This window comes from Cherax quadricarinatus, chromosome 85, assembly GCF_038502225.1.
Source record: "Cherax quadricarinatus isolate ZL_2023a chromosome 85, ASM3850222v1, whole genome shotgun sequence".
Lineage (NCBI taxonomy): Eukaryota > Metazoa > Arthropoda > Malacostraca > Decapoda > Parastacidae > Cherax > Cherax quadricarinatus.
In genome coordinates, this window is record NC_091376.1 from 12,507,185 (window position 1) to 12,531,049 (window position 23,865).

The window sequence follows — 23,865 nt, forward strand, 5'->3', positions numbered from 1 at the left end:
AACTGTGTCAATTCCCATTTTGAATTTGATTCCCCATAATTTAATCCCACCCCTCTCCCAAACACCCTAGCATTTACTTCCTTTACAACCCCATCTATAAATATATTAAACAACCATGGTGACATTACACATCCCTGTCTAAGACCTACTTTTACCGGGAAGTAGTCTCCCTCTCTTCTACACACCCTAACCTGAGCCTCACTATCCTCATAAAAACTCTTTACAGCATTTAATAACTTACCACCTATTCCATATACTTGCAACATCTGCCACATTGCTCCTCTATCCACTCTATCATATGCCTTTTCTAAATCCATAAATGCAATAAAAACTTCCCTATCTTTATCTAAATACTGTTCACATATATGCTTCAATGTAAACACCTGATCTACACATCCCCTACCCACTCTAAAACCTCCTTGCTCATCCGCAATCCTACATTCTGTCTTACCTCTAATTCTTTCAATTATAACCCTACCGTACACTTTTCCTGGTATACTCAGTAAGCTTATTCCTCTATAATTTTTACAGTCTCTTTTGTCCCCTTTCCCTTTATATAAAGGGACTATACATGCTCTCTGCCAATCCCTAGGTACCTTCCCCTCTTTCATACATTTATTAAACAAAAGTACCAACCACTCCAACACTATATCCCCCCCTGCTTTTAACATTTCTGTCATGATCCCATCAGTTCCAGCTGCTTTACCCCCTTTCATTTTACGTAATGCCTCACGTACCTCCCCCACACTTACATTCTGCTCTTCTTCACTCCTAAAAGATGGTATACCTCCCTGACCAGTGCATGAAATTACTGCCTCCCTTTCTTCCTTAACATTTAAAAGTTCCTCAAAATATTCTCGCCATCTACCCAATACCTCCATCTCCCCATCTACTAACTCCCCTACTCTGTTTTTAACTGACAAATCCATATTTTCCCTAGGCTTTCTTAACTTGTTTAACTCACTCCAAAATTTTTTCTTATTTTCATTAAAATTTCTTGACAGTGCCTCTCCCACTCTATCATCTGCTCTCCTTTTGCACTCTCTCACCACTCTCTTTACCTTTCTTTTACTCTCCATATACTCTGCTCTTCTTATAACACTTCTGCTTTGTAAAAACCTCTCATAAGCTACCTTTTTCTCTTTTATCACACCCTTTACTTCATCATTCCACCAATCACTCCTCTTTCCTCCTGCCCCCACCCTCCTATAACCACAAACTTCTGCCCCACATTCTAATACTGCATTTTTAAAACTATTCCAACCCTCTTCAACCCCCCCACTACTCATCTTTGCACTAGCCCACCTTTCTGCCAATAGTCGCTTATATCTCACCCGAACTTCCTCCTCCCTTAGTTTATACACTTTCACTTCCCTCTTACTTGTTGTTGCCACCTTCCTCTTTTCCCATCTACCTCTTACTCTAACTGTAGCTACAACTAAATAATGATCCGATATATCAGTTGCCCCTCTATAAACATGTACATCCTGGAGCCTACCCATCAACCTTTTATCCACCAATACATAATCTAATAAACTACTTTCATTACGTGCTACATCATACCTTGTATATTTATTTATCCTCTTTTTCATAAAATATGTATTACTTATTACCAAATTTCTTTCTACACATAGCTCAATTAAAGGCTCCCCATTTACATTTACCCCTGGCACCCCAAATTTACCTACTACTCCCTCCATAACATTTTTACCCACTTTAGCATTAAAATCCCCAACCACCATTACTCTCACACTTGATTCAAAACTCCCCACGCATTCACTCAACATTTCCCAAAATCTCTCTCTCTCCTCTACACTTCTCTCTTCTCCAGGTGCATACACGCTTATTATAACCCACTTTTCACATCCAATCTTTATTTTACTCCACATAATCCTTGAATTAATACATTTATAGTCCCTCTTTTCCTGCCATAGCTTATCCTTCAACATTATTGCTACTCCTTCTTTAGCTCTAACTCTATTTGAAACCCCTGACCTAATCCCATTTATTCCTCTCCACTGAAACTCTCCCACCCCCTTCAGCTTTGTTTCACTTAAAGCCAGGACATCCAGCTTCTTCTCATTCATAACATCCACAATCATCTCTTTCTTATCATCTGCACAACATCCACGCACATTCAGACTTCCCACTTTGACAATTTTCTTCTTCTTATTCTTTTTAGTAATCTTTACAGGAAAAGGGGTTACTAGCCCATTGTTCCCGGCATTTTAGTTGACTTTTACAACACGCATGGCTTACGGAGGAAAGATTCTTATTCCACTTCCCCATGGATATAAAAGGAAAATTAATAAGACCAAGAACTATTAAGATAAAATCAAAGAAAACTCAGATGAGTGTGTATAAATAAATGTGTACATGTATGTGTAGTGTGACCTAAGTGTAAGTAGAAGTAGCAAGACATGCCTGTAATCTTGCATATTTATGAGACAGACAAAAGACATCAGCAATCCTACCATCATGTAAAACAATCACAGGCTTCGTTTTACACTCACTTGGCAGGACGGTAGTACCTCCCTGGGTGGTTGCTGTCTACCAACCTACCTAAGTTTTGTATGTATTATTTATTTTACTTTTGTATCTGTTTCTCTCTGACTAGCAGTATTAAGAACTTAATATATGATAGAATAAACACATTATCAGGCATTTTTGATGAATATGATATTGAAAAAATGCTCTTTTCCACCTGCTGGTGATTTTTGCTTATCGCCTGGGGTCGGGAACCTAACAGCTTTAAAAACGGACCCTCCTGTATTGTATTACATGAATCAGCTGCTCACCCCATACACAGTAATTTGTCCTCTTAAGTCAAAATTTAGTTTTTACACCATCAACTTGTGCAAAATTCCTACCCTCCATCAGTAGTTTCCACTGACCTTCTTTAGTAGAAGACACTGAAACTTGGCTCCGCACTTCAACGGTCACCCCAGTGCTGGACTCTAAAGGTGAGTGTCTCTCTTGCTTGATGCCTTCATGCTCACTCTCCACTTGCAAGCTGCCCTCCACATTCTCCTCTCGTTCAGCTGTAGAGCAAGAAATACTGGATTTTTTGTTTTGTTTTTTTCACTACCAATTGTAGTTTCCTACCAAGGTAAGGTAAATTAAGAAATCAACACCTTCACTATCACTCACTCAACAGCTCTTACTAAAAATGCAGACATGACAATTCAAATGTACAGTACAGGTAAAATGTTCTGTACATGCTTGGTTAGCTTAAACTTAAAACAAAGCTTATTCTCTTTCCTTGAGAATCAAATCCTCTAACCAAGAGAAATTTTTCTAAAGTTTTATTACAACATGTAATGTCATTTTTAATATTTTAAATATTTATTGTTCCTCTGCCCATAACTTAATAATTCTCTAATTCATAAATTGTTGTTTCTTAAAAGAATGAGCTACCTCACATGCTTAAAAAAAAAAAAAAAAAAAAAAACTTGGACTAGAATTTCCTGCAACATTCGAGTCCTATGAAAAACATTTTAAGCACGTGTATTTGGTCTTGTACTTCTAAATGCAACAACAGTTGTAACACAAATTTTGTCATCTACACTAACATGGTGCCTTATCATTCCTTAATCACCACTATCCTAGTAATTCATCTCACAGCATTCTGCACAAGCATCGTATAGCGAGAGAGCTCGTCAGTAAAGCTTATTCAATACTGCAATTTAAACCAAGGATAACTTATTTTTAATAATTCCTTCTCTGTTCATATTAAGCCACACTCCCTTCAACAAAGAGAATTGTCTGCTGGCATTGGTCACCTTCACCTCTTCCTTCTTCACTCTATTCTGTTCTGTATTAGTTACCAACATGCAGAGCGAGAGCAGATGTAAAACATGTAAATATGATCAATGAAAGACATAAGCATGCATAATTACAACGAAGTGTTGTTGTAGTGTAAATGAAGGTTCAACACAGCTTGATATTCAACACTACTAAAGTATCATCTAAAACACAATAAGCACCAACACTTCAAGACATGGCACTACACCAACCTTGCTCATCACCAATTATTCACCACATTACTACCATTGAAAAGCACGGTTTCACTGTTCCCAGTAGCACCTCATTAACAGGGCATCAATCATGATACAAGAATAAGTACATACTATACAATGAGCCACACAAACACACATGAACACCTGCTAGTAAACACAAATAGGTCATACTTATCCTCTGGATACATGCAGTCTGAACAACAAAAACATTTAGAATATAAATGCTTTAGAAAACAGACAAAATTAGAAATGAAAAACTAGTGTAACACTTGGGTATCTTCAATGTGGAAATGTTTTGTCAACCAGTGAATTTACCAGTCCAATACAGTGAAGAATAGTGGAAAGGGTTTGAAGTAATACCTCACACTCCTCCTCTTCCACCATTCTTCTCTGGTGAAGCCACTGGCTGGCAAACATTTCCACAATCAAGATACCCAAGTGCTGCACAAGTGTCTCATTCTTCAGAAACATCTACCACTGCCTCAAGTATTCTAGGCTCAGTTGTAAAATCAAATAAAGCAGAGTATTACAAAAATAAGAGCAACTCACGTTTACTACTTAATGGAAACTGCATGGATGCCGATAAAACCACTTCAGTGTCACTAATGGTATCCTCTGCCTCATCTTCAATGTGCTCTACATCATCTGCATAACCATCTTCTGAATTCACATGGTTATCCCCCTGAATCGAATTCTGCTGAAAGTTGCATTCACCATTACAATGTAAATAAAAACTACTGTGCATACAGGATTCTCAAAGAACCAGCATCCTCAGGACAAGGCTACATGTTAGTTTTTCCTGAGAACTGACCTACTATACTAGGTGTGACACTTCTATAATCTTATTCATAGTTTTTTTCTAAACAATGTTTACACATACTGTATGTATGAAAAAGTATTTATGAAGGGATTCAGTGAAACCAACAAGTCAGACTTGAGTTCTGGAGGTGAGAGGTACAGTGCTTACATTTTGAAGGATGGGTAGAGAGGATGTTGTGATTCGGTGGATCATTTAAAAAAGTGTGATGTTAGTGAATTTCTGGAAACAGCAAGAAATTGAATGATGGTAAATGTGCTTTCCTTCTTTAACCCTTAAAGCATGTACAGTGGAACCCGGAGTTTTGGCCGCCCTGAGTATCGGCCGCTTCAAGTTTCAACCGCTGTTTTTGGCTAAATTTTGTCCAGAGTTTCGGCTGGCGTACCAAACCTGTCCGCCTGCCCACGCAGGCATCATGAGCCAGTCTAGCTCTGTTTATCCTCGATTGAACATTACCCTGCGCACTCATCCAAATATTTCACAATAAATTCTTTGTGTTTAGTGCTTGTTTATTGATTGTGACTGTGAAATAAGCCACCATGGGCCCAAAGAAACTTACTAGTGGCAGCCCTTTGGTAAAGGAAGTGAGAAATGCCATAGAAGTGAGGAAGGAGATAGTACAAAAATATGAGAGTGGCGTACATGTGGGCGAGCTTGCCAGGATGTACGGCAAAAACATATCAACAATCCTGGCACTGCCAGGACACAAGCCCATGAAAGACAGGCTAACTCTTTTGTTCTGTACTAACACTAGTGGGGACTTTAAAGTGAAGCTAACCATTGACGAACTGCAAAAGCTTCAAATGGAACAGCAACAAAGCACAGCTGAGGAACTTGCTTCAGAGGAGGAGGGAGGAGGAGTGAAGGTGCCTTCTTCAGTGATTAAGGACATGTGTGGAATGTGGAATAAGTTGCAAAGTTTTGTGGAAAAATACCACCCTGAACAAGCTGAAACAAGCCATTTCTGTAACATGTTCAGTGACAAAACAATGTCCCATTTTAGGCAAATCTTCAAGAGACGCCAGAAACAGAGCACTCTTGACAGTTATTTTGTGCGACAGGGGTCTAGTGACTCGAGCTGGTCCTAGTGGCCTTAAAAGACAAAGAAGGGAAGTAACCCCAGATAAGGACTTGTTACCTAAAGTCTTTATGGAAGGGGATTCCCCTTCAAAACAATAAGTCCTCCCTCTCTCCTCCTATCTTCCAGATGCCAGCAAGTCTCTTTATTAAAGGTATGTAAATGTGATTTTAAATGTTATTTAAATGTTTATTTATGTATTGTATTACTAATTTAAATACTAGTATATGTATGTTTTAAGTACAGTGGACCCCCGGTTATCAGCCGTTAATTTGGTTATCGGCAGTTTGGGACACGTCCATCCGCCAGCTGGGGCCGCTTGCGCGTCAGTTTGGCTTTGTCTCTCGGTGGCTGAGGAAGCTTCTGCTCATACATCCAAACATTTCGCTTGTTTTCCATTGTTTTTAGTGTTTGTTTTTTTTTGTAGTGCAACTGTGAAGTAAGTAACCATGGCTCCAAAGAAAGTTCCTGTGGTAAAGAAAGTGACAAACACCATGGAATTTAAGTGTGAAGTGATAGAAAAGTTTGAGTGTGGTATGAAGGTGATGGAACTTGCCAGGATGTACAGAAAGAATAAATCAACAATTAATCCATCCTGACAAAGAAAGAACAAATCAAAGATGCTAATGTTGCAAAAGGAGTAACTTTTCTAACTAAACAAAGGCCACCAATAATGGAAGAGATGGAAAAGTTATTATAATTGTGGATTAAGGAAAAAGAATTAGTGGGAGACAGTGTTGTGGAGTCTATTATTTGTGAGAAGGCAATGCAGTTAGTGCAAAACTAGATACATAGATATTCTGAAACTGGTGTAACTCAAGTCTTCATGGAAATGCTGCATGTACAGGGAACTTAAACATCATTATGCTATTTTGCAGTTTTTAATTACAGAACATGCACGATGAACTGAAATCATAGCATTTTCTAGCTGGGATATTTATAGAAATATGTATTACTGTATTTGTCAGTAATCAGGGTTACCATCTGGAGTGGATACTGCAACTAATTTTATAAATGAGCTCTCATCAACTGGAATGCTGCATTTTTTTTCTTAACCACATTGGCCATTTTCCACCAAGGCAGGAAAACCCAAAGAATAATTATCATGTACCATCATTCCTTCAATAACTGTCTTGCTAGAAGAGCACAGACAACATAATTCATTTGACCCTCTGAGCTACAACATCCCAACCCAACCTTCAGAGTCAGCTACTGTGCTTCCCACCTCTAGGACTTAAATCTTGTATTGTATTATTAAAAAGAAAAATATTTATTATCAGATTGTGACTGAAAGTTGTAAAGTAACTTCAGCCTTTTCCTTATACATTGTTGTCTAACTACAGCATGCAGTCATAACTCTGTAATACTGTCAGGTAAAACTACAGGACAGGCCTTTATTTCAGACGAGTTTTCACTCGGAAATAAAGTTCAGTCCTGAGAGAAATATCTAAAACAATGTCCAGCTCTGCATTAAATACTGTTACACCCCATTACCATATTACTGTCACAAACGAAGATCTAGAACTCGCTACTGTACTATACTGGAGTAAATAACATCTACATGCAGTGGCTACCTTTATTAATGACTATGTTTCACCCATACATTGGGCCAAACATTATAACTGACAAAAACAGTCATGTAATCTGTCATTTACTCCACCTCTACAGTACTGTATTGACATACCAATCCAGTTCCACAACACTGTACCATAAAATACAAAGGAAAACATCTAACATAGCTGCAAGAGCTTTCTTGTAATAAATTTATTACTGCCTTTAAAAATTCCAGTGCAACAAAGCAGAAACAATTATCCTTAGATACAGTACTGTATTTTAAATACTATCTATAGATCAATATCCTACATCCCTTAAGCATATACAGTACAACTTCAATAATCGACAATCTTTCGAGTTAAGCAGTTTTTGGAGATTCTCTTATTGTAGAAAATATTGTATAGCAATCAATCAATTTCGGGACATCCTTCAAAAGAAATCAAAGATTGCAATGCTGAATCCCTTCACAAAATGTTACCTTACTCAACTTCCAGCAGCTCATCAGGTCCCAGAAACCATTTGCCTACACTCATTCCTATATTTGTAGTTACAGGAGCAGAGCTATGCTCATGGTGGCCTGTCTTCACTACTCTGGTGATCATATAATCTTTTTAAAACTTCAAATATCTGTAGTTCTTACTACATTCTCTTGTAATTCATTCCACTGATCTACCATCCTGTGAAGAAAATTTTCTTAGTATCCCTTCAGCTCCACTTTTTTTTCCTTATATTTTTTATAATCTTAAATGTGGTTATCATGTCTCCATTCTTCTTCCTATTATCCTGCATCTTCAATATTTACAGCCTTTCATCATAAAATTTATTTTTAACTCTGATACCATGTACTCATCCTTGATGGATATTTTTATGCTAATATTCAGTACTTGCTAGTAATTTTCCTTCATTTATATTAAAAAAATGTCTCCAAAGGGTTACAGTATCACCTAAATTACATAACCCTTTCTTTAACTCTCTCCAAGAACTTAAATTCATCAGTCAGGGAAAATATCACAGTTATACTGATTGGCAAACATGTTATAACCACACCTCAATGTGTTATTTTCCAAAATTTAGAACTGTGGATTATCGAGGTTGTAGTGTACCTAAGTTTACCAACTGTAGATTATTGAGGTTATAGTGTACCCAAGTTTACCAGGCATTATGACCATAAATGTTTTTCTAACTACAATTAAGATTTTATTGTCCTGTAAACATTATTATAGTAAAGCTATGTACCTGTTCAAAATCATGCAGGTTCTGATCTGACTCAACAACAACGGATATAAGGCTTCGATCTTCCTCATCATTTCCTCTTTGTCTCAATGGTTCAATAATTTCCACCATTTTTACCTTAGTTGGTTCTGGTGTGTCTTCTTTCATGTGTGTAGGTTTGAAAATGACCTTTTCAGGCACTCTATTCTGGAACTCTTGATCTGGTGTCAACGAAGGAGTCACACCAATGGCTGAGTCCGGTGACTGTAGGGCCGACTCACTGGAGGTCTCTACAGTTGTATCCATGACCTCACTAGAAGAAATTTCTTAAGACAAGATATATTTTGTAAATAACCACAGAAATGCATCACACATCCTTACTCCTCAATGCCTCCACCTGATATTAAGGTAAGTCCTACTTGGGAGATTCATGTGATACCATTTCTACAACTTACCATTGTTCTAGCTGTTGTAAATAAGTACATACAGTGGACCCTTGGTTATCATCCATTCCGGATATCGGCCAATCCAATTATCGCCCGGTTTTTCGGCCAAAATTTTATTCTAGTTATCGGCCGTTATTTCGCTTATCGGTCGAATTGGACACGTCCACCCACTCGCGCGTTCGTGAGTCAGTTTGGCTGTGTCTCTGGGAGAGTGAGGAAGCCTCCACTCATTCATCCAAACATTTAGCTATAATCCATTGTTTTTTGTGGTTATTGAGTGCGCTTGCAAAATAAGCAACCATGGGTCCAAAGTTCCTAGTAAAGTTCCTTTGGAAAAGAAAGTGAGAAACACAATGGAATTTAAGAAAGAAGTTGTTGAAAAGTATGAGAGTGGTGTTCGAGTGCTAGAACGTGCCAGGATGTATGGGAAATCCAAATCAACAATCGCTTCCATCCTGGCAAAGAAAATAGAAATCAAGGAAGCTAATATTGCAAAAGGGAGTGTAGCAGGGAGGCAGGGAGTGTAGCAGGCATGCAGGGAGTGTAGCAGACATGCAGGGAGTGTAGCATGGATCGAGGGAGTGTAACAGGGAGGCAGGGAGTGTAGCAGGGAGGCAGGGAGTGTAGCAAGGAGGCAGGGAGTGTAGCAAGGAGGCAGGGAGTGTAACAGGGAAATAGGGAGTGTGGAGGGGAGTGTAATAGGGAGGCAGGGTGTAGCAGGGGGTGTAGGAGGAAGGCAGGGGGTGTAGGAGGAAGGCAGGGAGTGTAGCAGGCAGGCAGGGAGGGAGTGCAGTAGGGAGTGTAAGAGGAAGGCAGGGAGTGTAGCAGGCATGCAGGGAGTATAGCAGGCGGGGAGGGAAGTAACCCCAGAGGGGGCTTTGATAACTGAAGTCCTTATGGAGGGAGATTCCCCTTCCAAACAATAATCAATCCTTCCTCTCTCCTCCTCCCAGTCTTCCATAAGCCAACAAGTCTTTAATAAAGGTATGTAATAGTGACTTAAATGTTCATTTATTTATTTTATTTAGTTCTCATTGTTCTGTGCATGTAAAACTATAATTAATCTTCAAAAAATGTATATTTTGTTAATATTTTTGGGTGTCTGGAAAGGATTAATTGTATTTACATTAATTCTTATGGGAAATATTATTTCGGTTTTAGGACATTTCAGCTTTAGGCCGACCTTCTGGAACGGATTATGGCCGATAACCGAGGGTCCACTGTACGTATATTGTCTTTTACTCTCATCTTTGCTTAGGTTTAGTAAACTTGTATCATTCTGGAATGAAATACTGTTGATAATTTTTTGTAAATACTCAGATACTTTATATGAAGCAGATATAATTACTGTATTTATATTGTATCTATTAATTTAACAACACATTTGCATCTAATAATATACAAGAAAAGAGAGTACAGTATCAATTCATTTTTAATATGACAACAGAGGGTGTACTGTATAAGGGTGCATATATGGCTATACACACCCTTATACAGTACACCCTCAATTTAACAGACTTCAGAAATACGACAAAATTCACTGGGTCAAATGATTAAAAACAACCACGAAGTCTGTAGCTCACAGAATTATCCATTGTCACAATCATTGCACAATAATGACACCTTCATCAACAACTGCCATTACCAGCCATTTTTCTACACCCTATTTAAATCTTGGGTTTACCCTATATGCAGCTAATTTGACAAAAAAAATTATTAAATTTTATTATAAAGATTCAGATACTTGATATTCACTGACATCCTCATTACTACAATGGAAATACTGTATGTCACACTGACTGACTATAATGATCTATCCTTGGTTAAATTCTATATAATTTACTACAGTACGCTATATTATACTGCATATGAAACCATAGTCCATTGTAAAGTTCAAACTATGTATAAGACCTAAATAATAACTTTCAAATACCATGACTTTAATAATGTGCCTTCCTTGCCTGGCTGGCCATGTGAAAAATAATTGAGTAGCTAATTAAAGAACTGTGGCTAATGGCCTTCAACATATGCATTCTCTCTCACACATACACATTCTGGATACAAGATGCTGAAGATATACCTATATAATGTCTAATGCAACTGAATTCAAGCACTTCATCTCACTGTATCAGAAGAGAAAGATACACTCACTGCCAGCAGAAGCAAGCTAATTCACCCAGCACTTATATTCGGTTGGAGACACAAGAGCATATATCACTTTGTATGGTATAGTGTTACTGTTTTCTTATATTTACCAACAAGTACAAAGAAACCACAACTTTATAGTCAAACGCATAGACTGCATTAGAACTAGTGGTTAGTAAGGCATATAATAACAAGTGAAATAAATGAAACGACATTAACTTCATTGATATAAGAGCCAAGTGTTCATATGAAAATTTTGCTTATTTTAAAAGTGATAATCAACTCATGATCATATTACATCTGATTTATGTGTTGTGTTAATGAGCGAGAGCTAAAACAAGTGTTAAATAAGATCATTTTATTTTAAGTACAGTTATCGCCAAAACACGATAACACACAGACAAACCTATAATGTAGAAATCTGTGACCAAGTCAACCATCACTCATACATATTATGCACCACCCATGCCTGCTACTGCCAATATGATGTATATATTGTATAAACATGTGTGTTGTACTGTATCTGAAAGAGAACAACTAGGAAGTCATCAGTGATTTGCTATGGTTGCTACAGGAGTGTCTTACCGTTAGCTATTCGTGTCCCATCCTCTGTACCCTATGTTTTTCCACTATTCTTGTTGCTCTGTACCAGATCTTTATTTATTCCGTTGTGCTCCATGCCATAAATCAGTCCAGATTTTCAGAGTACCAGTGTTTAAATCTAAACTCAATATCTTAAGAATAACAAAAAAAAAATTATTCTCCATGCAATAACATGTATAGTTCTAAAAAGCACTGCAAATGCTTACAGCAACAGCTTAATATTCCAAGCATAAGATGCAAAAGAACACACGAAAGCAAGTTGCACCATTTCTTTAAACCCTAAAGTACCAGAAAACTTTTTTGTCTAATTATTGTACCGTAACTGGTTAATTTTTTTATACAATAGAGTTCTGAATATGAAATATACACAAATATAACTACTGATTCAATATTACCACCCAGACTATCCAAACAGCTATATTAAGAAAAAATAAAATATATGGGTAACCAATGAATGTTTACTCAATTCAAGTACAGTAAGTAAACCAAAAAAAACACTTTCAAAACAAAGGACTGGTGCTAAAAATCAATTAAGAACATACCTATTAATTGATTCACTTTCTACAGAAACTTGAGAGGTGTCAAGTGACTTTGATATGTCATTGCTAGCCAAGTCTACTGCCTCCTCACCCAATGTTACATTCAGGATCTCTGTCACCACCTCTGCCCGACTTACAGTCACTTTGTCCTCCAATGATGTCATTTAACCGCTAAAATCTGTTGAAGCAAAGCACTATTCAAGCAAACTTTTTGATGGCTCAGCTTATTAAGTTCATTTAGGCACAGGAATACACAAGTATAATTATCATACAATGTAAATTACCTAGGATAACCCAGAACCATTATTATTAATAATCATACAGGAGCTCAAATAGCAAGTGTAGGTCTCAGGGACCAGCAGCTGTGTAGGTCTCAGGGACCAGCAGCTGTGTAGGTCTCAGGGACCAGCAGCTGTGAAGGTCTCAGGGACCAGCAGCTGTGTAGGTCTCAGGGACCAGCAGCTGTGTAGGTCTCAGGAAACAGCAGCTGTGTAGGTCTCAGGGAACAGCAGCTGTGTAGGTCTCAGGGAACAGCAGCTGTGTAGGTCTCAGGGATCAGCAGCTGTACAGGGGTAAAGGAAATGCAGCTGTATAGGTCTCGTGGAACAGCAGCTGTGTAGGTCTCAGGGAACAGCAGTTGTGTAGGTCTCAGGGAACAGCAGCTGTGTAGGTCTCAGGGAACAGCAGCTGTGTAGGTCTCAGGGAATAGCAGCTGTGAAGCTCTCTGGGAACAGCAGCTGTGTAGGTCTCAGGGAACAGATGTGAAGTTCTCAGGGAACAACAGCTGTGTAGGTCTCTGGGAACAGCAGCTGTGTAGGTCTCAGGGAACAGCAGCTGTGTAGGTCTCAGGAAACAGCAGCTGTGTAGGTCTCAGGGATCAGCAGCTGTGTAGGTCTCTGGGAACAGCAGCTGTGTAGGTCTCAGGAAACAGCAGCTGTGTAGGTCTCAGGAAACAGCAGCTGTGTATGTCTCAGGAAACAGCAGCTGTGTAGGTCTCAGGAAACAGCAGCTGTGTAGGTCTCAGGAAACAGCAGCTGTGTAGGTCTCAGGGAACAGCAGCTGTGCAGGGCTAAAGGAACAACAGCTGTGAAGGGTTAAATGAACAACAGCTGTGTAGGGTTAAATGAACAACAGCTGTGTAGGTCTCAGGGATCAGCAGCTGTGTAGGTCTCAGGGATCAGCAGCTGTGTAGGTCTCAGGGAACAGCAGCTGTGTAGGTCTCAGGGAACAGCAGCTGTGTAGGTCTCAGGGAACAGCAGCTGTGTAGGTCTCAGGGAACTGCAGCTGTGTAGGTCTCAGGAAACAGCAGCTGTGTAGGTCTCAGGGAACAGCAGCTGTGTAGATCTCAGGGATCAGCAGCTGTACAGGGGTAAAGGAAATGCATCTGTATAGGTCTCGTGGAACAGCAGCTGTGTAGGTCTCATGGAACAGCAGCTGTGTAGGTCTCAGGGAATAGCAGCTGTGAAGCTCTCTGGGAACAGCAGCTGTGTAGGTCTCAGGGAACAGATGTGAAGGTCTCAGGGAACAACAGCTGTGTAGGTCTCTGGGAACAGCAGCTGTGTAGGTCTCTGGGAACAGCAGCTGTGTAGGTCTCAGGAAACAGCAGCTGTGTAGGTCTCAGGGAACAGCAGCTGTGAAGGGCTCTGGGAACAGCAGCTGTGTAGGTCTCAGGAAACAGCAGCTGTGTAGGTCTCAGGAAACAGCAGCTGTGTAGGTCTCAGGAAACAGCAGCTGTGTAGGTCTCAGGAAAGAGCAGCTGTGTAGGTCTCAGGAAACAGCAGCTGTGTAGGTCTCAGGAAACAGCAGCTGTGTAGGTCTCAGGGAACAGCAGCTGTGCAGGGCTAAAGGAACAACAGCTGTGAAGGGTTTAATGAACAACAGCTGTGTAGGGTTAAATGAACAACAGCTGTGTAGGTCTCAGGGATCAGCAGCTGTGTAGGTCTCAGGGATCAGCAGCTGTGTAGGTCTCGGGGAACAGCAGCTGTGTAGGTCTCAGGGAAAAGCAGCTGTGTAGGTCTCAGGGAACTGCAGCTGTGTAGGTCTCAGGGAACTGCAGCTGTGTAGGTCTCAGGAAACAGCAGCTGTGTAGGTCTCAGGGAACAGCAGCTGTGTAGGTCTCAGGGATCAGCAGCTGTACAGGGGTAAAGGAAATGCAGCTGTATAGGTCTCGTGGAACAGCAGCTGTGTAGGTCTCAGGGAACAGCAGCTGTGTAGGTCTCATGGAACAGCAGCTGTGTAGGTCTCAGGGAATAGCAGCTGTGAAGCTCTCTGGGAACAGCAGCTGTGTAGGTCTCAGGAAACAGATGTGAAGGTCTCAGGGAACAACAGCTGTGTAGGTCTCTGGGAACAGCAGCTGTGTAAGTCTCAGGGAACAGCAGCTGTGTAGGTCTCAGGAAACAGCAGCTGTGTAGGTCTCAGGGAACAGCAGCTGTGAAGGGCTCTGGGAACAGCAGCTGTGTAGGTCTCAGGAAACAGCAGCTGTGTAGGTCTCAGGAAACAGCAGCTGTGTAGGTCTCAGGAAACAACAGCTGTGTAGGTCTCAGGAAACAGCAGCTGTGTAGGTCTCAGGAAACAGCAGCTGTGTAGGTCTCAGGAAACAGCAGCTGTGTAGGTCTCAGGAAACAGCAGCTGTGCAGGGCTAAAGGAACAAAAGCTGTGTGGGGTTAAATGAACAACAGCTGTGTAGCGTTAAATGAACAACAGCTGTGTAGGTCTCAGGGAACAGCAGTTATGAAGGACTCTGGGAACAGCAGCTGTGTAGGTCTCTGGGAACAGCAGCTGTGGAGGTCTCTGGGAACAGCAGCTGTGTAGGTCTCAAGGAACAGCAGCTGTGTAGGTCTCAGGGAATAGCAGCTGTGAAGCTATCTGGGAACAGCAGCTGTGTAGGTCTCAGGGAACAGCAGTTGTGAAGGTCTCAGGGAACAACAGCTGTGTAGGTCTCCGGGAACAGCAGCTGTGTAGGTCTCAGGGAACAGCAGCTGTGTAGGTCTCAGGGAACAGCAGCTGTGTAGGTCTCAGGGAACAGCAGCTGTGCAGGGCTAAAGGAACAACAGCTGTGTAGGGCTAAAGGAACAACAGCTGTGTAGGGTTAAAAGAACAACAGCTGTGTAGGTCTCAGGGAACAGCAGTTATGAAGGTCTCAGGGAACAGCAGCTGTGTGGGTCTCCAGGAACAGCAGCTGTGTAGATCTCAAGGAACAGCAGCTGTGTAGGTCTCAGGGATCAGCAGCTGTGTAGGTCTCAGGGATCAGCAGCTGTGTAGGTCTCAGGGAAAAGCAACTGTGTAGGTCTCAGGGAACAGCAGCTGTGTAGGTCTCAGGGAACAGCAGCTGTATAGGTCTCAGGAAACAGAAGCTGTGTAGATCTCAGGGAACAGCAGCTGTGTAGGTCTCGGATCAGCAGCTGTACAGGGGTAAAGGAAATGCAGCTGTATAGGTCTCGTGGAACAGCAGCTGTGTAGGTCTCAGGGAACAGCAGCTGTTTAGGTCTCAGGGAACAGCAGCTGTGTAGGTCTCAGGGAACAGCAGCTGTGTAGGTCTCAGGGAACAGCAGCTGTGTAGGTCTCAGGGAACAGCAGCTGTGTAGGTCTCAGGGAACAGCAGCTGTGTAGGTCTCAGGGAACAGCAGCTGTGTAGGGCTAAAGGAACAACAGCTGTGTAGGGCTAAAGGAACAACAGCTGTGTAGGGTTAAAAGAACAACAGCTGTGTAGGTCTCAGGGAACAGCAGTTATGAAGGTCTCAGGGAACAGCAGCTGTGTGTGTCTCCAGGAACAGCAGCTGTGTAGATCTCAAGGAACAGCAGCTGTGTAGGTCTCAGGGAACAGCAGCTGTGTAGGTCTCAGGAACCAGCAGCTGTGTAGGTCTCAGGGATCAGCAGCTGTGTAGGTCTCAGGGATCAGCAGCTGTGTAGGTCTCAGGGAACAGCAGCTGTGTAGGTATCAGGGATCAGCAGCTGTACAGGGGTAAAGGAAATGCAGCTGTATAGGTCTCGTGGAACAGCAGCTGTGTAGGTTTCAGGGAACAGCAGCTGTGTAGGTCTCAGGGAACAGCAGCTGTGTAGGTCTCAGGGAACAGCAGCTGTGTAGGGCTAAAGGAGCAACAGCTGTGTAGGGTTAAAAGAACAACAGCTGTGTAGGTCTCAGGGAACAGCAGCTGTGTAGGTCTCAGGGAATAGCAGCTGTGTAGGTCTCAGGGAATAGCAGCTGTGTAGGTCTCAGGGAACAGCAGCTGTGTAGGTCTCAGGGAACAGCAGATGTGAAGGTCTCAGGGAACAACAGCTGTGTAGGTCTCTGGGAACAGCAGCTGTGTAGGTCTCAGGGAACAGCTGCTGTGTAGGTCTCAGGGAACAGCAGCTGTGTAGGTCTCAGGGAACAGCAGCTGTGTAGGTCTCAGGGAACAGCAGCTGTGTAGGTCTCAGGGAACAGCAGCTGTGTAGGTCTCTGGGAACAGCAGCTGTGTAGGTCTCAGGAAATAGCAGCTGTGTAGGTCTCAGGAAACAGCAGCTGTGTAGGTCTCAGGAAACAGCAGCTGTGCAGGGCTAAAGGAACAACAGCTGTGTAGGGTTAAATGAACAACAGCTGTGTAGGGTTAAATGAACAACAGCTGTGTAGGGTTAAATGAACAACAGCTGTGTAGGGTTAAATGAACAACAGCTGTGTAGGTCTCAGGGAACAGCAGTTATGAAGGACTCTGGGAACAGCAGCTGTGTAGGTCTCTGTTAACAGCAGCTGTGTAGGTCTCTGGAAACAGCAGCTGTGTAGGTCTCAGGGAACAGCAGCTGTGTAGGTCTCAGGGAACAGCAGCTGTGTAGGTTTCAGGGAACAGCAGCTGTGCAGATCTCAGGGAACAGCAGCTTTGTAGGTCTCAAGGAACAGCAGCTGTGGATGCACCAGTCTCACAGAACACCACAGTAATGTAACTACAGGTTCAATAAGAATTAATCTAATTACTTTCCAGTGTTCCCATTACCTCCCATAATCCCACTTCCCAGACACGGCCTATTCCACTCCTTAGACACGGCCTATTCCACTCCCCAGACACGGCTTATTAGACTCCTCAGACACGGCTTATTCCACTCCTCAGACACGGCTTATTCCACTCCCCAGACACGGCTTATTCCACTCCCCAGACACGGCTTATTCCACTCCCCAGACACGGCTTATTCCACTCCCCAGACACGGCTTATTCCACTCCTCAGACACGGCTTATTCCACTCCCCAGACACGGCTTATTCCACTTCTCAGACACGGCTTATTCCACTCCTCAGACATGGCTTATTCCACTCCTCAGACACGGCTTATTCCACTCCCCAGACACGGCTTATTCCATTCCCCAGATACGGCTTATTCCACTCCCCAGACACGGCCTATTCCACTCCCCAGACACGGCTTATTCCACTCCCCAGACACGGCTTATTCCACTCCCCAGACACGGCTTATTCCACTCCCCAGACACGGCCTATTCCACTCCCCAGACACGGCTTATTCCACTCCCCAGACACGGCTTATTCCACTCCCCAGACACGGCTTATTCCACTCCCCATTATTATACTCAAGGGGAAGCGCTAAACCCGGAGGATTATACAGCATTCCACTCCCCAGACACGGCTTATTGCACTCCCCAGACACGGCCTATTCCACTCCCCAGACACGGCTTATTCCATTCCCCAGACACGGCTTATTCCACTCCCCAGACACGGCCTATTCCACTCCCCAGACACGGCTTATTCCACTCCCCAGACACGGCTTATTCCATTCCCCAGACATGGCTTATTCCACTCCCCAGACACGGCTTATTCCATTCCCCAGACACGGCTTATTACACTCCCCAGACATGGCCTATTCCACTCCCCAGACACGGCTTATTCCACTCCTCAGACACGGCTTATTCCACTCCCCAGACACGGCTTATTCCACTCAGACACGGCTTATTCCACTCCTCAGACACGGCTTATTCCACTCCTCAGACACGGCTTATTCCACTCCCCAGACACGGCTTATTCCATTCCCCAGACACGGCCTATTCCACTCCCCAGACACGGCTTATTCCACTCCCCAGACACAGCCTATTCCACTCCCCAGACACGGCCTATTCCACTCCCCAGACACGGCTTATTCCACTCCCCAGACACGGCTTATTCCACTTATACTCAAGGGGAAGCGCTAAACCCGGAGGATTATACAGCATTCCACTCCCCAGACACGGCTTATTGCACTCCCCACACGGCTTATTCCCTCCCCAGACACGGCCTATTCCACTCCCCAGACACGGCTATTCCACTCCCCAGACACGGCATATTCCACTCCCCAGACACGGCTTATTCCACTCCCCAGACACGGCTTATTCCACTCCCCAGACACGGCTTATTCCATTCCCCAGACACGGCTTATTCCCTCAGACACGGCCTATTCCACTCCCCAGACACGGCTTATTCCACTCCCCAGACACGGCCTATTCCACTCCCCAGACACGGCCTATTCCACTCCCCAGACACGGCTTATTCCACTCCCCAGACACGGCTTATTCCACTCCCCATTATTATTATACTCAAGGGGAAGCGCTAAACCCGGAGGATTATACAGCATTCCACTCCCCAGACACGGCTTATTCCACTCCCCAGACACGGCTTATTCCACTCCCCAGACACGGCCTATTCCACTCCCCAGACACGGCCTATTCCACTCCCCAGACACGGCCTATTCCACTCCCCAGACACGGCTTATTCCACTCCCCAGACACGGCTTATTCCACTCCCCAGACACGGCTTATTCCACTCCCCAGACACGGCTTATTCCACTTTTTTCCCCCCTTTCAAGTGGGGGGGGGGGGATTTTATGCCGGGGAACTCTTGATTCAAGGAATTGGAACAGAATACCCCCTTCCTTGGCTCAGCCCCTCGGTATCTTACATTCCCCAGACACTGCGACCCCTACAAGTTTAGCGCTTCCCCATGAATTTACCGAAAACTGACAAAAATTTCCCACCTGGCTCCTAAATCCAACATTACCTCACCCGGCTAATTTTACATAATTTTCCCCGTGTTACACCCATCCCAGGGTACAGCTGCACTACATGTAACTGTAACACACTCATATATGTAACTTCAAGGTGTAACACTCACGTCACACGCCAAAAAATGGCGTAAAATATGGAAAAAATGGCTTGGAAGACCTGATTCTTCAGAGGGAAAACAAACTCTGATATCACAGTTGACACATGTCTATTTTCTTATATTTAAATCCATTTATTATGTCATTATTATGTTATTTATCAGTAATTATTAATTTTTAGTGACTCAGATATGAATTTTTGTAATGTTAAATATAACTGTTAACTCTGGTAGTGCTTAATGAAGGAATATTGCTTCATGTTGATAATATAAATCTCAAGGATATATTAAGCTTTCCAGTATTATTATTATTATTATTATTATTATTATTATTGTTATTATTATTATTATTATTATTATTATTGTTATTATTATTATTATTATTATTATTATTATTATTATTATTATTATTATTATTATTATTGTTATTATTATTATTATTATTATTATTATTGTTATGATTATTATTATTATTATTATTATTATTATTATTATTATTATTGTTATTATTATTGTTATTATTATTATTATTATTATTATTATTATTATTATTATTATTATTGTTATTATTATTATTATTATTATTATTATTATTATTATTATTATTGTTATTATTATTATTTTTATTATTATTATTATTGTTATGATTATTATTATTATTATTATTGTTATTATTATTATTATTATTATTATTATTATTATTATTATTATTGTTATTATTATTGTTATTATTATTATTATTATTATTATTATTATTATTATTATTATTATTATTATTATTATTATTATTATTATTATTATTATTATTATTAATATTATTATTATTATTATTATTATTATTATTATTATTGTTATTATTATTATTATTATTATTATTATTATTATTATTATTGTTATTATTATTATTATTATTATTATTATTATTATTATTATTAATCTTTATTTCTACCAGTACATGATACAACTTATACAGACCATAGCTCACATTAATGACATAGAAAATCTATGGTTATGTAGAGTATTTCTGGCAAATAGGTTAATTTTGTCCCCCAGGATGCGACCCACACCAGTCAACTAACACCCAGGTACCTACTTACTGCTAGGTAAACATGGACAGCAGGTATCTTAACGAAACATGTCCCGTTGTTTCCACTCATACCTGTGCCTAAATAAACCTACTTCCAATATGCTAAAAATGGTATATAATAAGGACAAGTTGATGAGTAAGACACATGGTCGGTAGCGCACTCAGCTCACACATTGAGGTCCGTGGTTCGATCCCCGGTGCGGGTGGCAACATTAGGATGTGTTTCCTTAAGACACCTGTTGTCTATATTCACCTAGCAGTAAGTAGGTACCTGGGTGCTAGTACAGTTACATAGATTATCATACATAGCATAAGTGACCTATTTTTTAATTGTGGTCCTTTTATTATCTTATCAATAACATTACAATAATATAAAATCAAATATGGCAGATAAGAAATTAAATAAAAATGACACAAAACAAATTATGAAAAAATATAGAATAATAAGACGATAAAAATAAAATAAGCAATTATTCTTTGTGTTCTATTTCTTAGGATGTTATAGATCCATTTATCAACATTTACTGTTATTCCTTTATCACGCATTTTATGTGTTATTATACCATGGTCACACTAGCCGACGGCTTCACAAAGTCTGTATATACTACATTTTCATTTTGATTGTCCTCCAGTGCATCCAAGACTATGTTATAGTGATCCTGTAGCTGTGAGAGGCAGGAGCGACATCTGAGTAAGTGGAGGCAAGTGGTGTTTACGACTTAACATGCTGTTGGAGTGTGAGCACGGTAATATTATGAAGAGGTTCAGGGAGCATCAGAGGAGGAGCCATGCAATATAGCAGGTATCAGACGAGCTCTATATTACAGCAGGTATCAGCCGAGCTCTATATTATAGCAGGCATCAGACGAACTCTATATTATAGCATGTATCAGACGAGCTCTATATTATAACATGTATCAGACGAGCTCTACATTATAGCATGTATCAGACGAGCTCTATATTATAGCAGGTATCAGACGAGCTCTATATTATAGCAGGTATCAGACGAGCTCTGTATTATAGCATGTATCAGACGAGCTCTATATTATAGCAGGTATCAGTCGAGCTCTATATTATAGAAGGTATCAGCCGAGCTCTATATTATAGCAGGTATCAGTCGAGCTCTATATTATAGCAGGATCAGACGAGCTCTATATTATAGCAGGTATCAGACGAGCTCTATATTATAGCAGGTATCAGGCGAGCTCTATATTATAGCAGGTATCAGCCGAGCTCTATATTATAGCAGGTATCAGACGAGCTCTATATTATAGCAGGTATCAGACGAGCTCTATATTATAGCAGGTATCAGACGAGCTCTATATTATAGCAGGTATCAGACGAGCTCTATATTATAGCAGGTATCAGACGAGCTCTATATTATAGCATGTATCAGACGAGCTCTATATTATAGCAGGTATCAGACGAGCTCTATATTATAGCAGGTATCAGCCGAGCTCTATATTATAGCAGGTATCAGCCGAGCTCTATATTATAGCAGGTATCAGACGAGCTCTATATTATAGCAGGTATCAGCAGAGCTCTATATTATAGCAGGTATCAGACGAGCTCTATATTATAGCAGGTATCAGACGAGCTCTATATTATAGCAGGTATCACTATGACAAGGTCCTAAATGCACTAGAAGACAAAAAGAATGCAGATGTAATATATACAGACTTTGCAAAAGCCTTCGACAAGTGTGACCATGGCGTAATAGCGCACAAAATGCGTGCTAAAGGAATAACAGGAAAAGTCGGTCGATGGATCTATAATTTCCTCACTAACAGAACACAGAGAGTAGTCGTCAACAGAGTAAAGTCCGAGGCAGCTACGGTGAAAAGCTCTGTTCCACAAGGCACAGTACTCGCTCCCATCTTGTTCCTCATCCTCATATCCGACATAGACAAGGATGTCAGCCACAGCACCGTGTCTTCCTTTGCAGATGACACCCGAATCTGCATGACAGTGTCTTCCATTGCAGACACTGCAAGGCTCCAGGTGGACATCAACCGAATCTTTCAGTGGGCTGCAGAAAACAATATGAAGTTCAACGATGAGAAATTTCAATTACTCAGATATGGCAAACACGAGAAAATTAAATCTTCATCAGAGTACAAAACAAATTCTGGCCACAAAATAGAGCGAAACACCAACGTCAAAGACCTGGGAGTGATTATGTCGGAGGATCTCACCTTCAAGGACCATAACATTGTATCAATCGCATCTGCTAGAAAAATGACAGGATGGATAATGAGAACCTTCAAAACTAGGGAGGCCAAGCCCATGATGACACTCTTCAGGTCACTTGTTCTTTCTAGGCTGGAATATTGCTGCACACTAACAGCACCTTTCAAGGCAGGTGAAATTGCTGACCTAGAAAATGTACAGAGAACCTTCACGGCGCGCATAACGGAGATAAAACACCTCAATTACTGGGAGCGCTTGAGGTTCCTAAACCTGTATTCCCTGGAACGCAGGCGGGAGAGATACATGATTATATACACCTGGAAAATCCTAGAGGGACTAGTACCGAACTTGCACACGAAAATCACTCACTACGAAAGCAAAAGACTTGGCAGACGATGCAACATCCCCCCAATGAAAAGCAGGGGTGTCTCTAGCACGTTAAGAGACCATACAATAAGTGTCAGGGGCCCGAGACTGTTCAACTGCCTCCCAGCACACATAAGGGGGATTACCAACAGACCCCTGGCAGTCTTCAAGCTGGCACTGGACAAGCACCTAAAGTCGGTTCCTGACCAGCCGGGCTGTGGCTCGTACGTTGGTTTGCGTGCAACCAGCAGTAACAGCCTGGTTGATCAGGCTCTGATCCACCAGGAGGCCTGGTCACAGACCGGGCCGCGGGGGCGTTGACCCCCGGAACTCTCTCCAGGTATCAGGCGAGCTCTATATTATAACATGTATCAAACGAGATCTATATTATAGCAGGTATCAGACGAGCTCTATATTATAGCAGGTATCAAACGAGCTCTATATTATAACAGGTATCAAACGAGCTCTATATTATAGCAGGTATCAAACGAGCTCTACATTATAGCAGGTATCAGACGAGCTCGACATTATAGCATGTATCAGACGAGCTCTATATTATAGCAAGTATCAGACGAGCTCTATATTATAGCAGGTATCAGACGAGCTCTACATTATAGCATGTATCAGACGAACTCTATATTATAACATGTATCAGACGAGCTCTACATTATAGCATGTATCAGACGAGCTCTATATTATAGC

At 41.4% G+C, this 23,865-nt stretch overlaps 1 protein-coding gene and 1 long non-coding RNA gene across 9 annotated transcripts in view; one reads left to right on the top strand and one right to left on the bottom strand.

Moving 5' to 3' along the window:
• The window catches only part of LOC128703181 (traB domain-containing protein), a gene marked incomplete at its 3' end in the record, with an annotated part of 40,348 nt that extends 20,725 nt beyond the window's left edge, over nucleotides 1-19,623 (bottom strand). Inside the window, 5 exon segments of one of the 8 annotated variants that reach the window (XM_070103405.1) lie at nucleotides 2,895-3,041; nucleotides 4,569-4,713; nucleotides 8,819-8,993; nucleotides 12,417-12,591; nucleotides 19,533-19,623. In XM_070103405.1, the coding sequence (XP_069959506.1) occupies nucleotides 2,895-3,041; nucleotides 4,569-4,713; nucleotides 8,819-8,993; nucleotides 12,417-12,577 (628 nt within the window). 8 annotated transcript variants of the gene reach the window in all.
• The window catches only part of LOC138855222 (uncharacterized), a 202,825-nt gene continuing 180,580 nt past the window's right edge, over nucleotides 1,621-23,865 (top strand). Inside the window, exon 1 of the long non-coding RNA XR_011394420.1 lies at nucleotides 1,621-2,398. This is a non-coding gene — a long non-coding RNA (uncharacterized lncRNA). The remainder of the gene's footprint in view (nucleotides 2,399-23,865) is intronic.